The sequence below is a fragment of the Rattus rattus genome, chromosome 13, assembly GCF_011064425.1.
Source record: "Rattus rattus isolate New Zealand chromosome 13, Rrattus_CSIRO_v1, whole genome shotgun sequence".
Lineage (NCBI taxonomy): Eukaryota > Metazoa > Chordata > Mammalia > Rodentia > Muridae > Rattus > Rattus rattus.
Window position 1 is genome coordinate 2,484,864 of NC_046166.1, and position 18,074 is coordinate 2,502,937.

Below are 18,074 nucleotides of genomic sequence, written 5' to 3' on the forward strand. Positions count from 1 at the left end.
AAGAACAAGATAAATTGTATTGAAGCTTGGTTACAGTAGTTTCATAAAGTCACTTTGGGGACACTTGAAGACTATTCTTCATTGACAATGAATATTTATATAAATCTATATATTCTCCAATGGATCCAATTTTCTACTCATGCCTTTTCCTGTAATTTGAAAATCTTGATTTCCTGGACTCCTTTCAAGGTAAGGCAGTTAGTTAAACAGCAACAACAGCAACAAAAACCAACTTGGCCTCAATTTGCTTGAGTTAAAAACAGTGTAACTGTTTATCTTGAGTCTGTCTTAGTTCAGCAACGGCCTCTCCTAGCAACCTTCATCCAGCCCTTCTGGTAGGCCAGACAGTTTCCATGGTGACTATGTTGTTTCTACTGGATTGCTGTAGCCCTTCAGGAGAGAAACTCTTGTCTGTCTCTGAGTGGCAAACGAGAAGAATCAGATAGGTACCAGTTCTCTGCATTTCTCTTCCTTTCCCTCTAAGATCTATGACTTGGGTGTCTGTGGAAAATCTCCAAACCTGGGGGCATTTGGGGCAAATGTAGTTGAAACCATAGTTACAGTGTTGAGTGTTTATGATTGCCATTTGCTTTGCATTAACTATGACTATTTTTTGTCAATTATCAATTTCTAGGATGTTAGACAGTCTGATTCAATAATGTTTTAAAAAATATTAATGATATTAAATACCAGTTTGGGGGAGGGGCAACTTTGTTGTATTTTTTTGTGGTTTGCATCTAGGGGAAAACAACAAACCCAGGAGTTTAGAGTTGAAAGGCTGTTTAAAGCATGTCTAATTCAGTTCCTTAATTTCAGATTTTAAAAGCGAAATAATTTGGCTTCATTTCTTCATAGCAAGTGGCTAGCAGAGCTGTGTTTAGAATTCCTGCCCACTCCTCTCAACTGCCATTCTTTAACCACTACCGCACTTGGTAAGTAAATCTGAACAGCTGTGGGTTTTAGTTACTGTACCGGTGTGTAACATACACTGGATATATTCAGGCTTAATTTCATACAATAATGGCTTTATGAACTTTCTCTTTGCAGAGTATAGAGTATTTAGATCCTTAGGAGACCAAGATGTCAGATCCTAACACAACTGCCATTTCGGTAGAAAAGGAAGCTTTGAACTTGAAGTTACCCCCTATTGTTCATCCCCCCAAAAACATAGGTGTTGACACACCAAAACAAAGTGAGTTGCTAAATTACCGAAGATCTAAGGAACAGCAGAAGAAAATCAATCAATTAGTGTAAGTAGCATATTAGTAAGTAATTATTGCTTTGGCTTAATGATTAGTGTTCTAGACTCAAAACTTTAGAAGACTATCGAGGTGGTCCATGGGTAAAATAAGGATTAAAATTAAAATTAATTAGAAAAGCAATTGAGAATTAATCATAATGATAACCAGTTTTGTAGAGTGCCTGCTTATTCAGATAATGTTCCTATTACTTTATCAGTATTTCTCACAGCACCTTGATGAAATAAATACTATTATTAAACTATTTTTATATTTTTTATTTTAAAACCATTACATGTGTGTGTGTGCATGCGTGTGCGCGTGGCACCTGAGTTTATGTGTGTGTAGTATGTATATACAAGAGCCCAGGGAAGTCAGAAAAGGAACTAGAGTTGTGAGCTGCCATGTGGGTGCTGGAAGTCAAACTTAGGTCCCGAGCCATTTATCCAGCCCCAAGCTATAGTTTTTAAATGAGTGAATTAAGGAGCAGAGAAGTAGTTTGCTCACGCCCCTGAGGTTTAGACCCAAGTGGCCTGTTTCTGAAGTTCAAGTATCTTGTTATTATGTCTGCTATTATACTAGCAACTGTACTGATATTTGAAAACAAATCAGGAATTTCCCTTCTTGGTCAAACTCTTTTATAAGAGGTTTTACAAGTGAGTTAAGTTTTACTGTTACATTGTTGACAGTCATATTGTCAATTAAGCTTTGAAAGTTACGTTTTATAGTTAACAGGTCTAGAATCAAATAACTTCTTGGATTTATATAATTATTATCCTATCATTCACTTACTCATATTTAAAGCTAAATTTATGAGGAATTTTAACTTATATTACTATATATGTTGTTAGAGGTCCCATGTCCTCTTCATTCTTTTAAAAACTCTTTAATGTGTGTGTGTAGCTGTGTGTGTGTGTAGGTGTGTGTGTGTGTGTCTGCAAATGTACCTGTAAGTGCCCACAGAGGTCATAAGAGGACACCCTATCTATTTGTGTAGTTGTGAACTGCCCAACATGGGGGCTGGGAACCAAACTTCTGAGGTATCTCTCTAGCCTCTTATCTGATTCATTCTGAAGACCACTTAATCTTTTAGAAGACTTAGACGAGAGTTCTCAGGATATTATTTAGCAGCTTTTTATTATTTTTGCTGTCAGGAGCCACTCACGGTTCCAAACATACTGTATATTCCTCTGTTTAAAGATATGCTTTGTAATTAAGATTTAGTTTATGGATTACCATGTCTAGAAAGTGTTTGAATCCCTTCCACACATTGCTTTAATCCTTTCTACAAATTTATATCATTTCGTGTGGCGATACTAATTCCCTGATTACATTGTGCCTGTTACTAGGAAGAGCATAGAAAACAATAGTAAAAGACTGTGTTTTTAACAAGTTTGCTTGCCAACAGGATAAAACAGTAAACATATAAAAAACAAGTTATAGGAACTCCTTCTATCAGTGGTTCTCAACCCATGGGTCAGGACCCCTTTGAGGATTGACTGACCCTTTCTCAGGGATCACCTAAGACCACCGGAAGACACAGATATTTAGATTACCACTCATCACAATAGCAAAATTACAGCTATGAAGTAGCTACAAGAATAATTTTGTGGTTAGGAGTCACCACTACATGAAATACTGTTTTAAATCATTGCAGCATTAGGAAGGTTAGGGACCAGTGCTTTAGAGGATGAGTGCTTTTTAAATTTTTTTTTTTTGAGGCAGGATTTCTTTGTGTAGTCCTAGCTGTTCTGGAACTCACTGTATAGACCAGGCTTGCTTCAAACTCAGAGATTTGCCTGCTTCTGCCTCCCTAGTGCTGGGATTAAAGATGCACCACCTCTGCCTGGGAAGATGATGATGACCTTTGAAGAAACAAGATATAGAAAGCATGGTGTGGGGTACATGCCTGTAATCTCAATACTGAGAAAGCTAGGGCAGGAGGATTGTGAGTTCAGGCTAGCCTGGGTTGATAATAGTGGGATCCTGTGTGAATAAGAAATAAATGATAAGATAACATAATAGAGCATTCTCCCAGAAGCATGGCAGGAACGGCTGGTGGAGACAATATTTAATAGATAACGAAGGAATGAGAAGAAACCTTCCACTTAAACAAACAGGAGAAAGTCAATCCAGGGACATGGATAGCAACCACCAAAGTCAGGAAACAGGAGCTGACAACTGCCAGTGTCAGGAAGGTACGGTAAGCCTGGGGAAGACTGTAGAAGGTGAAGAGGAAATGGAAGCAGGGCTTTATAGGCCATGATAAAGAACTCAAGATGTATTTTAGAGTAGTGGATGCCTTTAAAATATTCCAAATAAGCCAGGTATGGTGGTGCATACGTCAATCCTAGCACCTAAGGGGCAGAGGCAGGTGGATCTCTGTAACTTCAAGACCAATAGGTGTACACATCAAGTTCCAGATCAGCCAGGAACATAGTGAGAAGAGGGAAGGGGAGAGAAGGGGAAGGGGGAGGGGAGGAAGTGAGTGAATGAGTAAGGAAGGAAGGAGGAAGGAAGGGCAGCCAAATATTGTAAACAGGAACACGACAGGAAATTATTAGAGATATTTTAATAAGCAGCAAAAGGGGAAGGTGGTACTGCTTGCATGGACGACAAGACAGTTTTTGTTTTGTTTTGTTTTGTGTTTTCAAGACAAGAGTCTTTCAGATCTATACCACTTTCATTTGCTGCTTGATAAAATATACTGCCTCAAAGTTCCCAAAAGTTCCCAACCATAGGACCATATTAACAACGATGAAAGTAGAGCTTCCATGTATTTCTTTCCAAAAAAAAAAAAAAAGGACCGGAGTTAAACGTGATTTATTTACCTACCACAACTTCAGTCATGCCACCAGCATTGCGATGGCCTCTTGAGTATCTCTGGCGCTCTTCATGTGACTGTGCCTCACGTGACCCCAGTCTGTTTTCCTTGTCTCCTCAGTCTCGATGGCATGTCAGCTGAGAGAAGCTTTGTGATGTCTTCAAGAGATATTAACACAGGGCATAAGGAAAGCTTTCTCTGATTCGTTGACATTTGAACAGAGGATGGCTTAGTCTATCTCAGGGTTCATTTGTAAGCTATCTCTAAGTTATGAGTGAAAAGGTTTTCTTTTTCAGTATTACTTCTTTATGGTATTCTTAAATAATGTAAAATTTAAGATATCATTGGTAATAGCCACTAGGATTTATTTCTCATAAAAAGTTGAGTCAGAGGCAGTCATAATGACTCATACCTGTAATCTCAACACCCTGGCAAGCTGATACAGTAGGAGTGCCATGAATTGCAGACCTGCCTCAACTACACAGTGAGTTCAAGTGTGAAAATAAGTAAGTAAGTAAATAAATAAATAAGGTAAAGTTCTCTTGAAGATTTCTCTGTTTAGTATTAATAGATGTCTAAAATGTTCAACTTATAGTATTTTAGTGATTAATGCTCATTTTTATCATAAAAATTTCTAATTGTAAATTTCAGAATTTCTGCAGCTAAAAAAAGTCTAGATAAAACCCTGGATAAAAGAATTCCCCCGTTACCGGAGCCAGACTTCCCTCCAACGGTGAGTTCTCACCTGAAAGCCCTGTACAGTTTTATGCCTTATGGGAATCTCAATAGCAGTCTTTGTTTGGTTTGTTTTTAGAGACAGGATTTCTCTGTGTAGACCAGGCTGGCCTTGAACTCAGAGATTCTCTTGCCTCTGCCTCCCAAATGCTGGGATTAAAGGCATGTGCTATTACCGCCCAGCTTTGAACTCACTTTTAAAAGAATGGGTATATTTAAGATTTTATTTGATTAAAATGTTTTAAACGTCCTCATTGTTTGCTTTTGTTTTTTGTTTTGACAGATGACAAGTGAAATTAAAAAAAAAGGAGTGAGTTGAATTTTTTTTGTCTTGAAAATGTTCAAAATAATTACCACAAAGTATTCTTCTAAGACTACCTACCAAGTCTCCTCCTAGGGAAGATGTCTAAACAGATATATATTTCTCTATCCAAAGGAGCAAGCATGTTGCAGACAACAAATGAAATTTTAAAGAGTTCTATTTGTGATGCCATCCCTTATTTGAAGATAATGTGTATAAATATTTTAGTTCTTATTCCAATTCCAAACTATTGAAAAAATATTCAAAATAGCAGTTATAAAAGAAATGCATCTCCCTCATAGAATTGGTATAATAATTATCCTACTGTTGCTATAATGTTTATTTGCACCTAGCAAGTACTTACTGAGAGTTACTATGTATTAGCTATGTGCCAGGTGCTATGCACTTTGTCTTAGAGATACTGCATGAGTAACAGCACAGGCTGGGAAATGATTGGCAGACACAAGACAACATGTAAGAGTTATTTACTAGTAAAGGATCCAGGAGTGGGAAACTGTGAAGCAGTTTGCAGATGGGCTATACATTTTCTAAGTCCATTAAGATTTGAGTGGGGTAGAGGCTTGAAGACATAACCTCCTTGTGAACTGAGAATATTATGGAAGAACCTTTTTTTAGTAGTCAAGATTTTTGGTTTATTTTATCTAATTAAAAAAACATTACATTTATTATTTACTGTGTGTATGTGTGTGAGAGAGACTTTTTGAATATTTTTTATTCTGAAAGAATGTTGTTTTAGAAAACAGAATTTAGGTGCTAGACTGAAATGCTAAATCACTCTGACCATTTGGCTTGTTCTTTTAATGTTTGCAAGTTAAACTACATATTCATGAAGCACTGTGTAGAGAGTAGCCCTATAGTACCGATTCAGCCACAGTGGCTGGACCACATGTTAATGCTGATACCTGAGCACCTAAAGGAAGGGAAAAAAAGAGAAGAACTGCTCGGAAGTCTCATAAATGAGGTGTCAATGGACTTTGAAAAAAGCATGAAGAGATATTTGGGTAAGTAACATTTGGCACACACCAAGCTTCTTTTACCGCTGCCCATGCGCACATCTGTAATACCAGCCCTTGAGAGCTAAAGTTGGGGGAAAAGAGTTGAAGGTCATCCTCAGCTGGAGTGAGTTTGAGACCAGCCTGGGCTACATGAGATCTTGTCTCAGAAAAGCAAAACAACCCTGGCAGTGGAGGCACACACCTTTAACCCCAGAATTTGGAAAGCAGAAGCAGGCAGATTCTGAGTTCAAGGCTAGCCTTATCTACCCAGTGAGTTCCAGGACAGCCAAAGCTACACAGAGAAACCCTGTTTAGAAAATACTAAAAGCAAAACAAACAGAAACCAAAATACAACAAAATAGTAGAAGTAAGTTGAATATTGAGCAATACATATTTTAAATGCATGTGTTTCTTCAATATAATTTCTACCTACATTTTATTTTTGACATTACAATCTAAAGACTTTGTAATTTAAGGGTACCTTTTGTATTTATCAGCTAATATTTATTGCTATTTGATTTTTCACTTTGTCCCTATGGTTTGAGATATCCTATTTTTATAATTGTCAGAAAACATTAATGTATTTTAATCTTTGTAATTTTTATTGGAATGTTGTTGTTGCTTGTGAGACAGAGTATCACTTCTCAGCCATAATAACGCTTCAAAATAATGTATGCATTAAATTAGTTAAACTAAATTAAACATTTTAAGGTGAACCAGTTAACATCATCTATGTGCTGAAAATGCTTAAAAGTACTGTTAAGTATTTGTAAACAGTGTGTTTTTTTTTTATCTTCATAATATTGTATAATAGTGCTCCAGTGTTTTCCTCCTAGCCAGCTGAAATTCTCTAACCTTTTACTAACATTTCTGCAATCCCATCTCCCCCAATCCCTGGTAGCTATCTTAGAATGAATTTCTTAAATGGCCATGCCAATGATCTTTGAGCAGATAGAATGAAAAGGACTGAGACCTAAGGAGTGTCTCTGTATTGGAAGTCACCTTCAAAGGAAGGCCAAAATAATGCTAAGAGCTTGCTTTTGTGCAAGAAAGGGAGTTTTCCCTCGTATGTATTTTAATGTACAACAAACTCTACCTTATAATATCAAGTTAGAGACTTAGATTACAAAAACTAACTTAATTAGAGAATAGATCTTACAAGGATTTTCAGGACATATTAACACTTATGCGTATTTTAGTACAGAGTGTTCTTGTGAAACCTCCAGTTAAATGGCTTGAAGATGAATGGGGCCCTTTGCCTGAATCTCCTGAGTGAGTAAACTATTTTTAAAAATGGTATAACGTCTAGCTTTGGATACAATTTAAAAATCAACTGATCTTACATTCAAGTCTACAATCGTGAATTAAGGAAGATTAAGTAGATTAAGGAAGGCCAAGGAAATGGCTCAGTAGGTCAAGGATATTTAAAAAAAAAAATCTCCAAAGACATTCTCCACATTCATCACCTAGTTCTGCTTACAGTAGGAGGAGGAGCTATGTGAAAAATACTTCAATGTAACCTAATGTACATTGTGAGGTACCTTACACCTGTAATCCTAGAGCTCAGATATGGAGGCAGGAGAATCAGGAGTTCAAAGCCAACCTCGGCTATGCAGGGACTTACATGAAACTTGATCTAATAATAATAATAAAGCAAGAAGCAAATCTAACTTACCTTTGAGTAATCTTTGATGTATGCTGGACAGATTTTTCCATACACCTAAAATGTTCTTACTTTTGTATTTTGAGTAGCCGATCTAAAGCAAAGTAAAAGTTAAGCCACGAGTCTGTGTCAGCCACAAATTATCTCTCTCCTCTGAAGATAATGCGCAGTTTCAAAATTCAATCATTCTCGAAAGATTATGACACTTCCTTTCCCGACCATAATTGCTTATTCCAAGCCCCCAGTTTTTCCCTGTAACATTAATTTCACAACTCATGTGGTATGTTATTTCAATCATGTCTGATGTGGTGCTTTGCCTTTCCAGAGGACTAGATTATTCCAATCCTTGGCATTCTAACTTTGTGCAGGCAAGAAGTCAAATATTAGCTAATTTGCACATTGTTCATCCAACTATGAAAATATTACTGGAGCTTGGTTATACAACATTTTCTAAGATGATTCTGCTGGACTTAACAGGAATTCGGTAAAATTTTATATATATACATATATATATTAGTTAAAACTTAAAAGTTGAATGACTTTTTGTTTGGCATATTTTATTATACAATTTTAAAACTGTTTATACACCTCTAAGCCTTTCTTTATATTTGAGAACTTTAAAATTATATCTCATCTGATTCAACAACTGTATCGAGAGCAATTTGTAATTTGTCTGAATTATTTTCTTTCGTTCATCGTAGAGATAGAGGCCCAATTGACTGTGAAGCACTGAGAAATGATCTGTCAATTCAAGCGAGAAAGGCAGAAGAGAGGATAATGAACACGTGGTATCCAAAGGTCATAAATCTCTTTACTAAGAAGGAGGCACTAGAAGGCATCAAGCCTGAAAAAGTGGACTCCTTTTATAACTGTGTTTCAATACTTATGTCAAATCAGGTATATACGTGTTATACATGTATCTTGAATACTTAAAATTCAATGCTTTAAATAAAATCAATTTAAGCAGAGCGCTAAGCAGTTTTCTAAAAGTAGATTAAGGAAGACCAAGGAAATGGCTCAGTAGGTCAAACAACTGGGCACACAGCCACCCAGGGTCCATTCCATCTGCCATCCTACTCAAGACGATGAGGAGACGAGAGAACTGCTCAGAAGCTTACACAGTCTGTGCCCCAACAGAATCGAGAGAGGCTCTGCCTCAGCAAGGTGAAGGACAAGATCTGACTCCCAAAAAGTTGACTTCTGACCCGAGTACCATGGCACATACATATACCATGTCAAGCACATGACTATCTTCATATACATATCACACACAAATTATTTGTTTGTTTGTTTAATGTGTATTGGTGTTTGCCTGCATGTGTGTAGGTGTTGGATCCTGGAGTTACAGGCAGCCGTGAGCTGCCATGTGGGTGCTGGGAATTGAACCTGGGTCCTCTGGAAGAGCAGGCAGTCTCTAGTTTTACAGCAATATGTTAACAAAAAGACTAGCCTAGTAAATACATTTTTGATTAAATTCTAAGAATTAATCCTTCACTGAACTCTCATGAAAGGGTTATTTCAAATTGTTTCTGGTCATCTTTAGTTAATAAGCATAAAGAGAACATTAATCTTGTACAGTTGCTTTATGGACCCCTTACATATCTAATACTTTAGACATACAACTCTAAAAAATTAGTTTTGTGAAAACATTCCTTTCAGTGAAGAGCTCTAAGTTCACATGTTGTTCTTGCTTCTGCCTTGCTTCTTTAATAGGGCACAGTACTTAATTGGCAGATCTGTCCAACACAGTAGTCATAGTTTCCTTTCCCCTGCCTCACTCTCCTGGGGACCATGGTTACTGGGTAAGAAAAGGTGAAGCACACTTGGAAGATTGCTCAGATCCATGCAAGTCTTCTGGGCTAACTATCCAACAGTTGATTCTAAGTAACAATGCACTTTTCATACTCAGAAGCATTGTGCACATTTCTAAGTTTCCATGGCTCTGCCATGGATGTAGAAGGGTAGTGTGCTAGAAATCCGACTCTCCAGAAGGAAAAGTATCCCGGTTCTTCTATTTACTGATTTCTGCCATATAAACATTTTCATCATGTGGAATTTAAGTTTCTCAAAGTTTAGCAACACCTCGAAGTTGTGATTATTTGATAGTTGGCCCTTCTGACAGTAGGAGCTGTCTTTAGTATCAGGCCGTTGCCCACTCTTGCCTTCATATGGAAGCCTTTCTAATCACCAGGCTTCTCCATATTGTTTGGTCTTTTGAAATGTTTTATGTGCCAGGGACAAACTTACTAATAAATGTGGAAATTCTACACAGCCAATTTTAGAGTGCTGATATTCTACTACAAAACTTTGGTTTGCAAATATTGTTCTATTTACTGTTTATTTATTTTTATGTTTACTTTGATTTGGTTTGTCTTTTTAAAAGACAAGGTTTCTCTGAGTAGCTCTGGCTGTCCTGGAACTCGGTCTGTAGACCAGGCTGGCCTCCACACAAAGATCCATCTGCTTTTGCCTCCAGAGTGCTGGGATAGGCACGTGCTACCACTGCCTGACTTTTATTTACTGTTTAGACATTTATAAGAATGGTTATGACTCCAGGAGTAACAAAGTTTATAGAGTTCATGTAATTATACACAATAATTCACTTTAGATAAAGATTGAATTTAAACTTTCTGAAATAATGGTAATTTTTGATATCATGTAGCTAAAAGATCTCTTATGGAGAACTGTAGAAGAATTTGTAAGACTCTTTGATTCAAGATATATACTCAGGCTTCCAATATTCAAGATGGAATTGACATTTGATGACGATAAAATGGAATTTTATCCCACCTTTCAAGATTTGGAAGACGTTGTCTTGGGTTTGATAGAACGGATATCTGAAACTCTGCAGGTATCACTTCTGTCCTAACCCCTGTGTCCTTATGTTGCTATGTCAGTATTTGAATTGAGTGTCACTGTACTCTGTATAAAGGTAAAATACCATGGCACTTTATTCCCCTCCCAGCTATTTTAATTTATTAATTTTTTTCTTCAAAAAATGTTAATTGGAGATGTTTCTCTTCTTTTGACCTTTTCCTATTGCTCTGAACTAACACCTTTGCATGTGTCTTGGTACTAAATTGTGAACGGTTTAAAAGAAATCTAAGGCATGATGGCATATGCTCTTAATCTCAACACTTGGGTAGATTACTTGCAGAGGTAGGCAGATCTATGACTTTGAGACCAGTTTGGTCTACAAAGAGAATTCCCAGACAAACAGGGATACATAGAGAAATTCTGTCTCAAAAACGAATAAAAACAAAGCAATATCTGAGTCATATTTCTCCTTTCTAATGCTTTTTAAGTATTACCACACCTCGATACAGTTAATAAATACTTGTAAAATGATAGAAAACTAACTAAACCTAAGGTGCTTTTTTTTTTTTGAGGTTGTTCTTTTGTTTGTGAGTTTTTACATTTTGAAACATGATGTTACTTTGTAGCCTAGACTGGCCCGGAGCTGTATGTGCTCCTATTTTAGCCTCTATAGACAATCTGCTGGAATTCAGACATGTATGAAGCTCAGCTCCAATTTAAGTTTTTATATTGTATTATAAGTTCTTAAATTATTATTTTCATTCAGTGGCTTTTTTCTTGGACCACAGAAATTTAAAGAAAATGTTATTGATCAGTTCAGTTAGATATTTATTACATTCACTTTTGGTTTTATTTCTGTTAGACTGTCCAAACAGTGCCTTCTTGGCTGTCAGGAACTACATCGCCTGTCAATCTTGATACAGAACTTCCAGAACATGTGATGTACTGGGCTCTCGGCACACTGAGGATAGCAGTACACCAGAACTTAGAAGGTGTAAGAGCACATTATAAAACATACGGTACATATGAACTATATTTTTATCATTCTACGCTTTAGCTAGAATTTGGTCAGCTATCTGGGTTTCTGCTGCTGTTTTGAAAGAGCCAGAGATAGGCAGTAGCATGGATCATGAGGCATGGATCAGACCTGAGAAACTTGAGTTTTATCATCTGGGCTGCAGGGTGACTACTAATGGAAGTAAGGTGATAGAGTTAAGAGTTAGGGACAAGAAGAGTTGTTGGAGTTATAAACTAGCTAAAGCAGGGTGACCCAAGTTAATTTCTGAAAACAGTTTGAAAAGCCTGACGTTCAGTTTTACTGCACAAGTATATCGGATATCGGAATGGATAGTTGTCCTTTGACAGGCTCTTGACTAAAGTCTGCTATCTAACGTAATCTATTCCTCTAAACTATTTTCAAAGCTTCAAGGTTCGTACTACAGGGCTGGAGAGATGGCTGTTAAAGGGTAGGCTCACAACCAAAAATATAAGTATTGTACTACATTTAACAATTAAGATGTGTCTAGGCAGGGACTGGAGAGATAGTTCAGCGGTTAAGAGCACTGGCTGCTCTTCCAGAGATCCTGATCAATTCCCAGCAATCACATGGTAACTCACAACCATCTGTAATGAGATCTGGTGCCCTCTTCTGGTGTGTCTGAAGACAGCAACAGTGTGCTCATACATAAATAAATACAATTTTTTAAAAAATGTGTCTAGGCAGACAGTTCTATTCTCTCTTTGCAATGTACTGAATAAACTTGTCTTTTTAGCTTCAAAATGTATTTAACTTGGTTTGCCTCTTAAATCTCTAAAATTTTTTTATTAACTTTAAAAAAAAGATGTATTTATTTTATGTATGTCCACTGTAGCTGTCTTCAGACACACCAGAAGAGGGCATTGGACCCCATTACAGATGGTTGTGAGCCACCATGTGGTTGCTGGGTATTGAATTCACGACCTCTGGAAGAGCAGTCGGTGCTCTTAACCACTAAGCCATCTCTCCAGGCCTTTTATTAACTTTTTTAGGTTATCATACAAAGCAATGGCTATTAAATCTTTTTTACTTATTTCTTTAAATGTAGTAATCTACATATGTTCACAGTTGAGTAGGCTACTCTTTGATAATACAAAATGCATTTACTATATTAAAATGTTATTCATATTTTAATTGGAATATTAATTTTCAGTTACAAACTACAACTGGCTCCTTGATGGGACAGCAGCAAAGATGATAGAGAAATTTCAGTCAGAAAACCATACTTTTGATGAATACACAGAAGTAAGTGGTAATTCTTTTTTTCATATTTGCTCATATTTTTAATTATAATTACAGCATTTGCCTCCTGCCCTTTCCTTTCTCCAGCCCCCCACCACATATCCCTCATTCCCTTTCAAATTCATGGCCGTCTTTTCTTTGTTAATGTTAAATATATATGTATATTGATATATTTAGGCATATATGTAATATATAAGCATATATGTGTATATAACATATATTATATATGTAATATATATATCTAAATATATACATACAATACTCTGACTCCATTTAATGTTGTTTGCTTGTATATAATTTTAGGGCTGATAAATTGGTATTGGATAACCAATTAGGGGGTTTATCCTCTGGGAAGATTAATCCCCTTCTCTCAGCAGTCCTCAGTTGCCTGTTATTCCTTGACTGTGGGGCTCTGCTCTCCCTTGAGATTTTCCCTTTTCACATAAGCATATCTATTGGTGTTGTTCTTTTGTAGGCCTTGTTGTTGCAATTTCCTGGGTGTACCTTCCCTGTCACTTAGGAGACATAATCTCACAGCAGAGTTCCTGGTCCTCTGGCTCTACAATCTCTTCCGCCTCTCTTTCACATCTGAGCCTCAGATGCAGTGTTTGTGTTATAAATGTATCCACCGAGGCTAGGCATCTCACAATTGTTCTCTGCACTTCAACCAACTAAGACCATTACAGACAACTGGTTTTTTAAAAATGCATTTTAATTAAAATATAATTACCTTATTCTCCCCTTCTCTTTCCTCCTTCTAGCCCCCTCGACATCCCCAACCCCCTTCCCCCTCTCCACTGATTTCTTTTTGTTGTTTGTAGTATATGGTTCCGGGACTGAGCATGTTATCTTGGATAGCCAATAGGGGCTCAGTTCTAGTTTTCCCTCTCTCAGTAGAGCGTAAGAGCCACAATGTCATACAACATGCCTTGAGACTGTCTCTCCTAGAAGTCACCACAGAAGCAAGACCCAGCCAATCACAGTGTGAATAGACATGCTAACTTGGATAGGATAGTTCTCAGAAGGATAATTCTGTTTATTTTTAATGAATACTTTTGGAATTTTATTTAATTAGGATATTTCTGTTCTAGGTATAAATGCTTCAAATAATGTAAATAGAATTTTTCTTTTTTTTTTTTTTTTCTTTCTTTTTTTTTTAGGAGCTGAGGACCGAACCCAGGGCCTTGCGCTACTGAGCTAAATCCCCAACCCATAAATAGAATTTCTTATCCAAAGCATCATTTTATTAAGTTGATTTACCTCATAACTATTTTAATTGTTAATTCAGTCATATATTAAGTTAATAAAATTTTATTAAAACATTTTAAGATAGGATGGATTTATCTATTATTTATAGAGAGAGTATGTGCGCATGTGGAAGTCAGAGAGTAGTTGGTAAAATTAAACTTGAGGCTAATCTGAAACTCAGTGTGTGACCCAGGCTGGCCTGTGTTATACGCCTGACCCTCTTGTCCCTACTTCTCAAATGCAAGAAGCACAGGAACACAGTACCATGCCCAGCTGAGCTCTGATCTGAAGCAGATGTTTATCTGGAGATAGAAGAGAACAGAGAAGAAACAAATGATGTTTGATTAAAAAAAGAGAGGCCATCAATCTGAAATAGAACAAGAAAGGATTTGTGGAAGGATTGTAGGGATGAAAGAAAAAAGGGGAAATAGTGTAATTAAAATTTCAAAAACTAGGGCTGGGGATTTAGCTCAGAGGTAGGGCGCTTGCCTAGGAAGCGCAAGGCCCTGGGTTCGGTCCCCAGCTCCGAAAAAAAAAGAACCAAAAAAAAAAAATTATTTCAAAAACTAAAGGAATTTTTTAGGAGACTGAAAGTTTCTTATATGTTAACAAATCAAAATTTAATATAATTAGTAATAGAAAGCAAGAGAAGCTACAGAAACCATATGTCTGTTTGATACAGTCTATGGGGGTCATTCTTTTTACCAAATTTCTTAAATTGTTTTAGTGAGTTCTTAATTTCTAAGGTCTCCAATTTTTTTTTGTAATATTTATCTCTTACCTGAATTTCTAATCCACACTGATGATTTTCTCACCATTGGAATTGAGTTCTTTAGTTATTCATCTGTTTATTTGACAGTACTTTTTATTTGGGAATTTAAAAAAAAAAGTTACCTGTTCTTAAGTCTTTTTCTTGCCTATAGTTTTCCCCTTCCCACCCCAAACAAAAATAATAAATGGAAAAAGGGACAGGGAAGTAACATGGGGCAATGTATGAGAAAGTCATGTAGGGGAGCACAATAGTACAGATATAGAAGAGAACACGTTTAAGTCGACCTCGCATTCCTTTCTTGCCGACTGTAGAAGATAGGCATTGCCGCCACACTTCGCCCGGCCTTGTCAAGTCCGCTCATGCAGACGCCGAGCTGACCGCAGGGTCTTGCTCTTCATCCTGATATTCTGTGTCGCGCTTACTAATGTGCATCTACCGAGCCACTTCTTTGTACCTGGGCGACTGTAAGATGTTGGCAAACAGATAGTAAGTTCAAGAGCTGCCTGGGCTACAGACGGGTGCCGCTAAGAGAGACCCTGCCTCAAAAGAGAAAGTAGAAAGGTGGCTGATGGCAGACTGCCTGCTGGGCAACAAGCAACAACAGAGAAAAAGAAAACAGAGAGGGAAGGAAAAAGGAATATTCTTTTTACATTGTGTGTGTGTGTGTGTGTGTGTGTGTGTGTGTGTGTGTGTGTGTGTGTGTTACTGTAGCATTTCTGTGGAAGTTAGTTCTATCTCTACCATGTGGTTTCTAGGGATCAATCTCAGGTCATCAGGTTTGGTGACAAGTGCCCACTGAGCCATCTCACTGACTTAGAAGAAAAAAGAAAATCTGAGTTTCCTTATTTATGTATTTGTTGTTCCACTTGTTATTTAAAAGTAAGTTATTTAATTTCCATGTATTTGTATAGTTTCCATAGTATTCTTTATAGATTTCTAGTTTTGTTGCATATTCTATATGATTCCAAGTTTTCAAAGTTGGTTGGGCTTTGCTGTGTGGTCTGTTCGTATGATTCATGCTATCACTATGAGAAGAAAGGGAAGGTATATGAGCAACACCGTCACACCCAGCCTTCCATGCTAGGGATCACAGTCAGGTCCTCATAGAATCTAACATGTTAACTAATTAATGATTAATTACTGATCGATGAGGTCTTATGATAGCTGTATGGTAACTGGTTTTCTAGTTCTGTTGTGTTCTCTATGCCCCTCTCTGACAGTAAAGTGGTATTCTCATTTCAGACTCTGTGTTCCACAGGCTTTCTTAATGAGTTTCACTTTTCCTTCTATTTCCTTTATTTTCTTGAATACGTTCATGAACATATGTATGTATAGTAGAGCACAGGGAGATTGTCTGTATCATATAAGGGCTTTTCATCCCCTGCCCCAGCATCTTTGTGTTACATAAACCTAGAGTTGTTTAATTTTGTCTCATGACAACTTTACATGACCTACACTAAAGTGATGGCTTGTTTTATGGTTTCCCCCCTTCGTTGTTAAATTAATCAGCGCTCACTATTCTCTGTTAACATCGGCACTATTTACTTTTTGGCTATTATTTTTCCAGCTAACAAAAAGCAGGTATTCAAGACAATCGTTAAATCAGTTAATGCCCCCTGATCAATTAGACAATGAAAAGGTTAAATTCAATTCATCACATATTGCAAACTGTAGGAGAATAGGATAACTTTGAGACAAAAATGAAGGAAAATCTTTCCCAAATGAACAAAAGGAGCAGGCTGTTTGGCTGTGGGTGGAATAGGGATGACAAGGAGGGAAGGTGAGGGAGCATTGAGGTGGGCTGTGACTTTAAGTCAAAGACTGCTGAGAGTTTGCAAGCCTGTTTCTCTTGCACAAAAATGTAACATGTGTTGTCAATGTTTTATACTACTTTGTTTCATTTTTGAAAATCATCCCAGTGTTTAAGTATTGGGAAGTTGATATAAATTCCAAGATCTCAGATCTTTGGCAATGCCTACTTTAGCACAAAACAAAATGTTTCTTATATTTCTTTTCCTAAAAATTAAATTAGAACTATCAGAGAGGTATTCAATAATGGCAAAACAAATATATGCAACTATAAACATTGTTGTATAAGTTTGTTTCCAAACAGAAATGAGGTGAGTCAGCATATTTTTTTAATTGAGGAAACATTGCAAAATATGCAGATTTTAGGTTATAGCACACTTGGTATTTACTAGTAGATTGAATTTCACAAAAAAACAAGAATGTTTGGGCACTGGCTGTGAAGTTCATATGCCCAGAATCTTCAGGCCTTGGGTTTAGTCTTGGCACCAAGAGAAAAAAGTTTGTGTATTGGGGTTGGGGATTTAGCTCAGTGGTAGAGCGCTTACCTAGGAAGCGCAAGGCCCTGGGTTCGGTCCCCAGCTCCGAAAAAAAGAACCAAAAAAAAAAAAAAAGTTTGTGTATCAAAAGGAATAGGAGTCATTTAGCAAGAATAATATATTACATGATTAAGTATTTCTTTATAATATAGTTCTATAAAATCACTAATTATAAAATTCTAACTTTTTTCTAAACACTTTTTTTTTTAAAGTTTATAGAAAGATTTTTCAGTCTTGCTTCAGAAATAATGCTTTTGCCTCAGTGGGCTCATTATCCTATGGTTCGTTTGGACTGTGAAGACTTGAAGACAGGCTTGACAAATAAAGCAAAAGCCTTTGCAAACATTTTATTAAATGACATCGCTTCAAAACATAGACAAGAAAATGAATCGTAAGTAAAAAAATTAATTACTGTATTCAGAATAACAGGGCCAAAGAAACATTTCACCAAAATTACTCTTGTTCAAAAACAAAAGATTAAACATATATGTGTATGTTTTCCAACCTAGCTGGATTTTTTTTCTGATATTTCTAGTGATGGCATAACAATACAAACATTTTAAGGCATAGAAAGGCAAATCTGAAAAATACAGGTTTTGTTAAATAATGACAGAGAGAGGTATTCATACTTCTCTACATAGTATCATAGAGTTTAGAATATTTAAACAAGAATTTGATCTTATTATTTGCTACACTGTTTCATTTCACACGGCCATGAACTATGCTACATTCATTCATTCATACATTCATTTATTCTTGTATCACATATTTCAGCAGGATGGATTAATAGCTTCATTTTATAAATACAGAAACTGGATCTTGAAGGTTGGTCTAAAC

At 36.6% G+C, this 18,074-nt stretch overlaps 1 protein-coding gene across 1 annotated transcript in view; it reads left to right on the forward strand.

The window, feature by feature from the left end:
* The first annotated feature begins 398 nt into the window (after nt 1-398).
* Dnah12 (dynein axonemal heavy chain 12) overlaps nt 399-18,074 on the forward strand; it is a 151,962-nt gene continuing 134,286 nt past the window's right edge. Inside the window, 13 exon segments of the mRNA XM_032919024.1 lie at nt 399-446; nt 856-932; nt 1,048-1,250; nt 4,714-4,795; nt 5,081-5,107; nt 5,931-6,120; nt 7,314-7,386; nt 8,103-8,261; nt 8,479-8,674; nt 10,440-10,628; nt 11,457-11,613; nt 12,784-12,875; nt 17,450-17,628. Of these exon segments, the coding sequence (XP_032774915.1) occupies nt 1,081-1,250; nt 4,714-4,795; nt 5,081-5,107; nt 5,931-6,120; nt 7,314-7,386; nt 8,103-8,261; nt 8,479-8,674; nt 10,440-10,628; nt 11,457-11,613; nt 12,784-12,875; nt 17,450-17,628 (1,514 nt within the window). The 5' untranslated portion in view covers nt 399-446; nt 856-932; nt 1,048-1,080.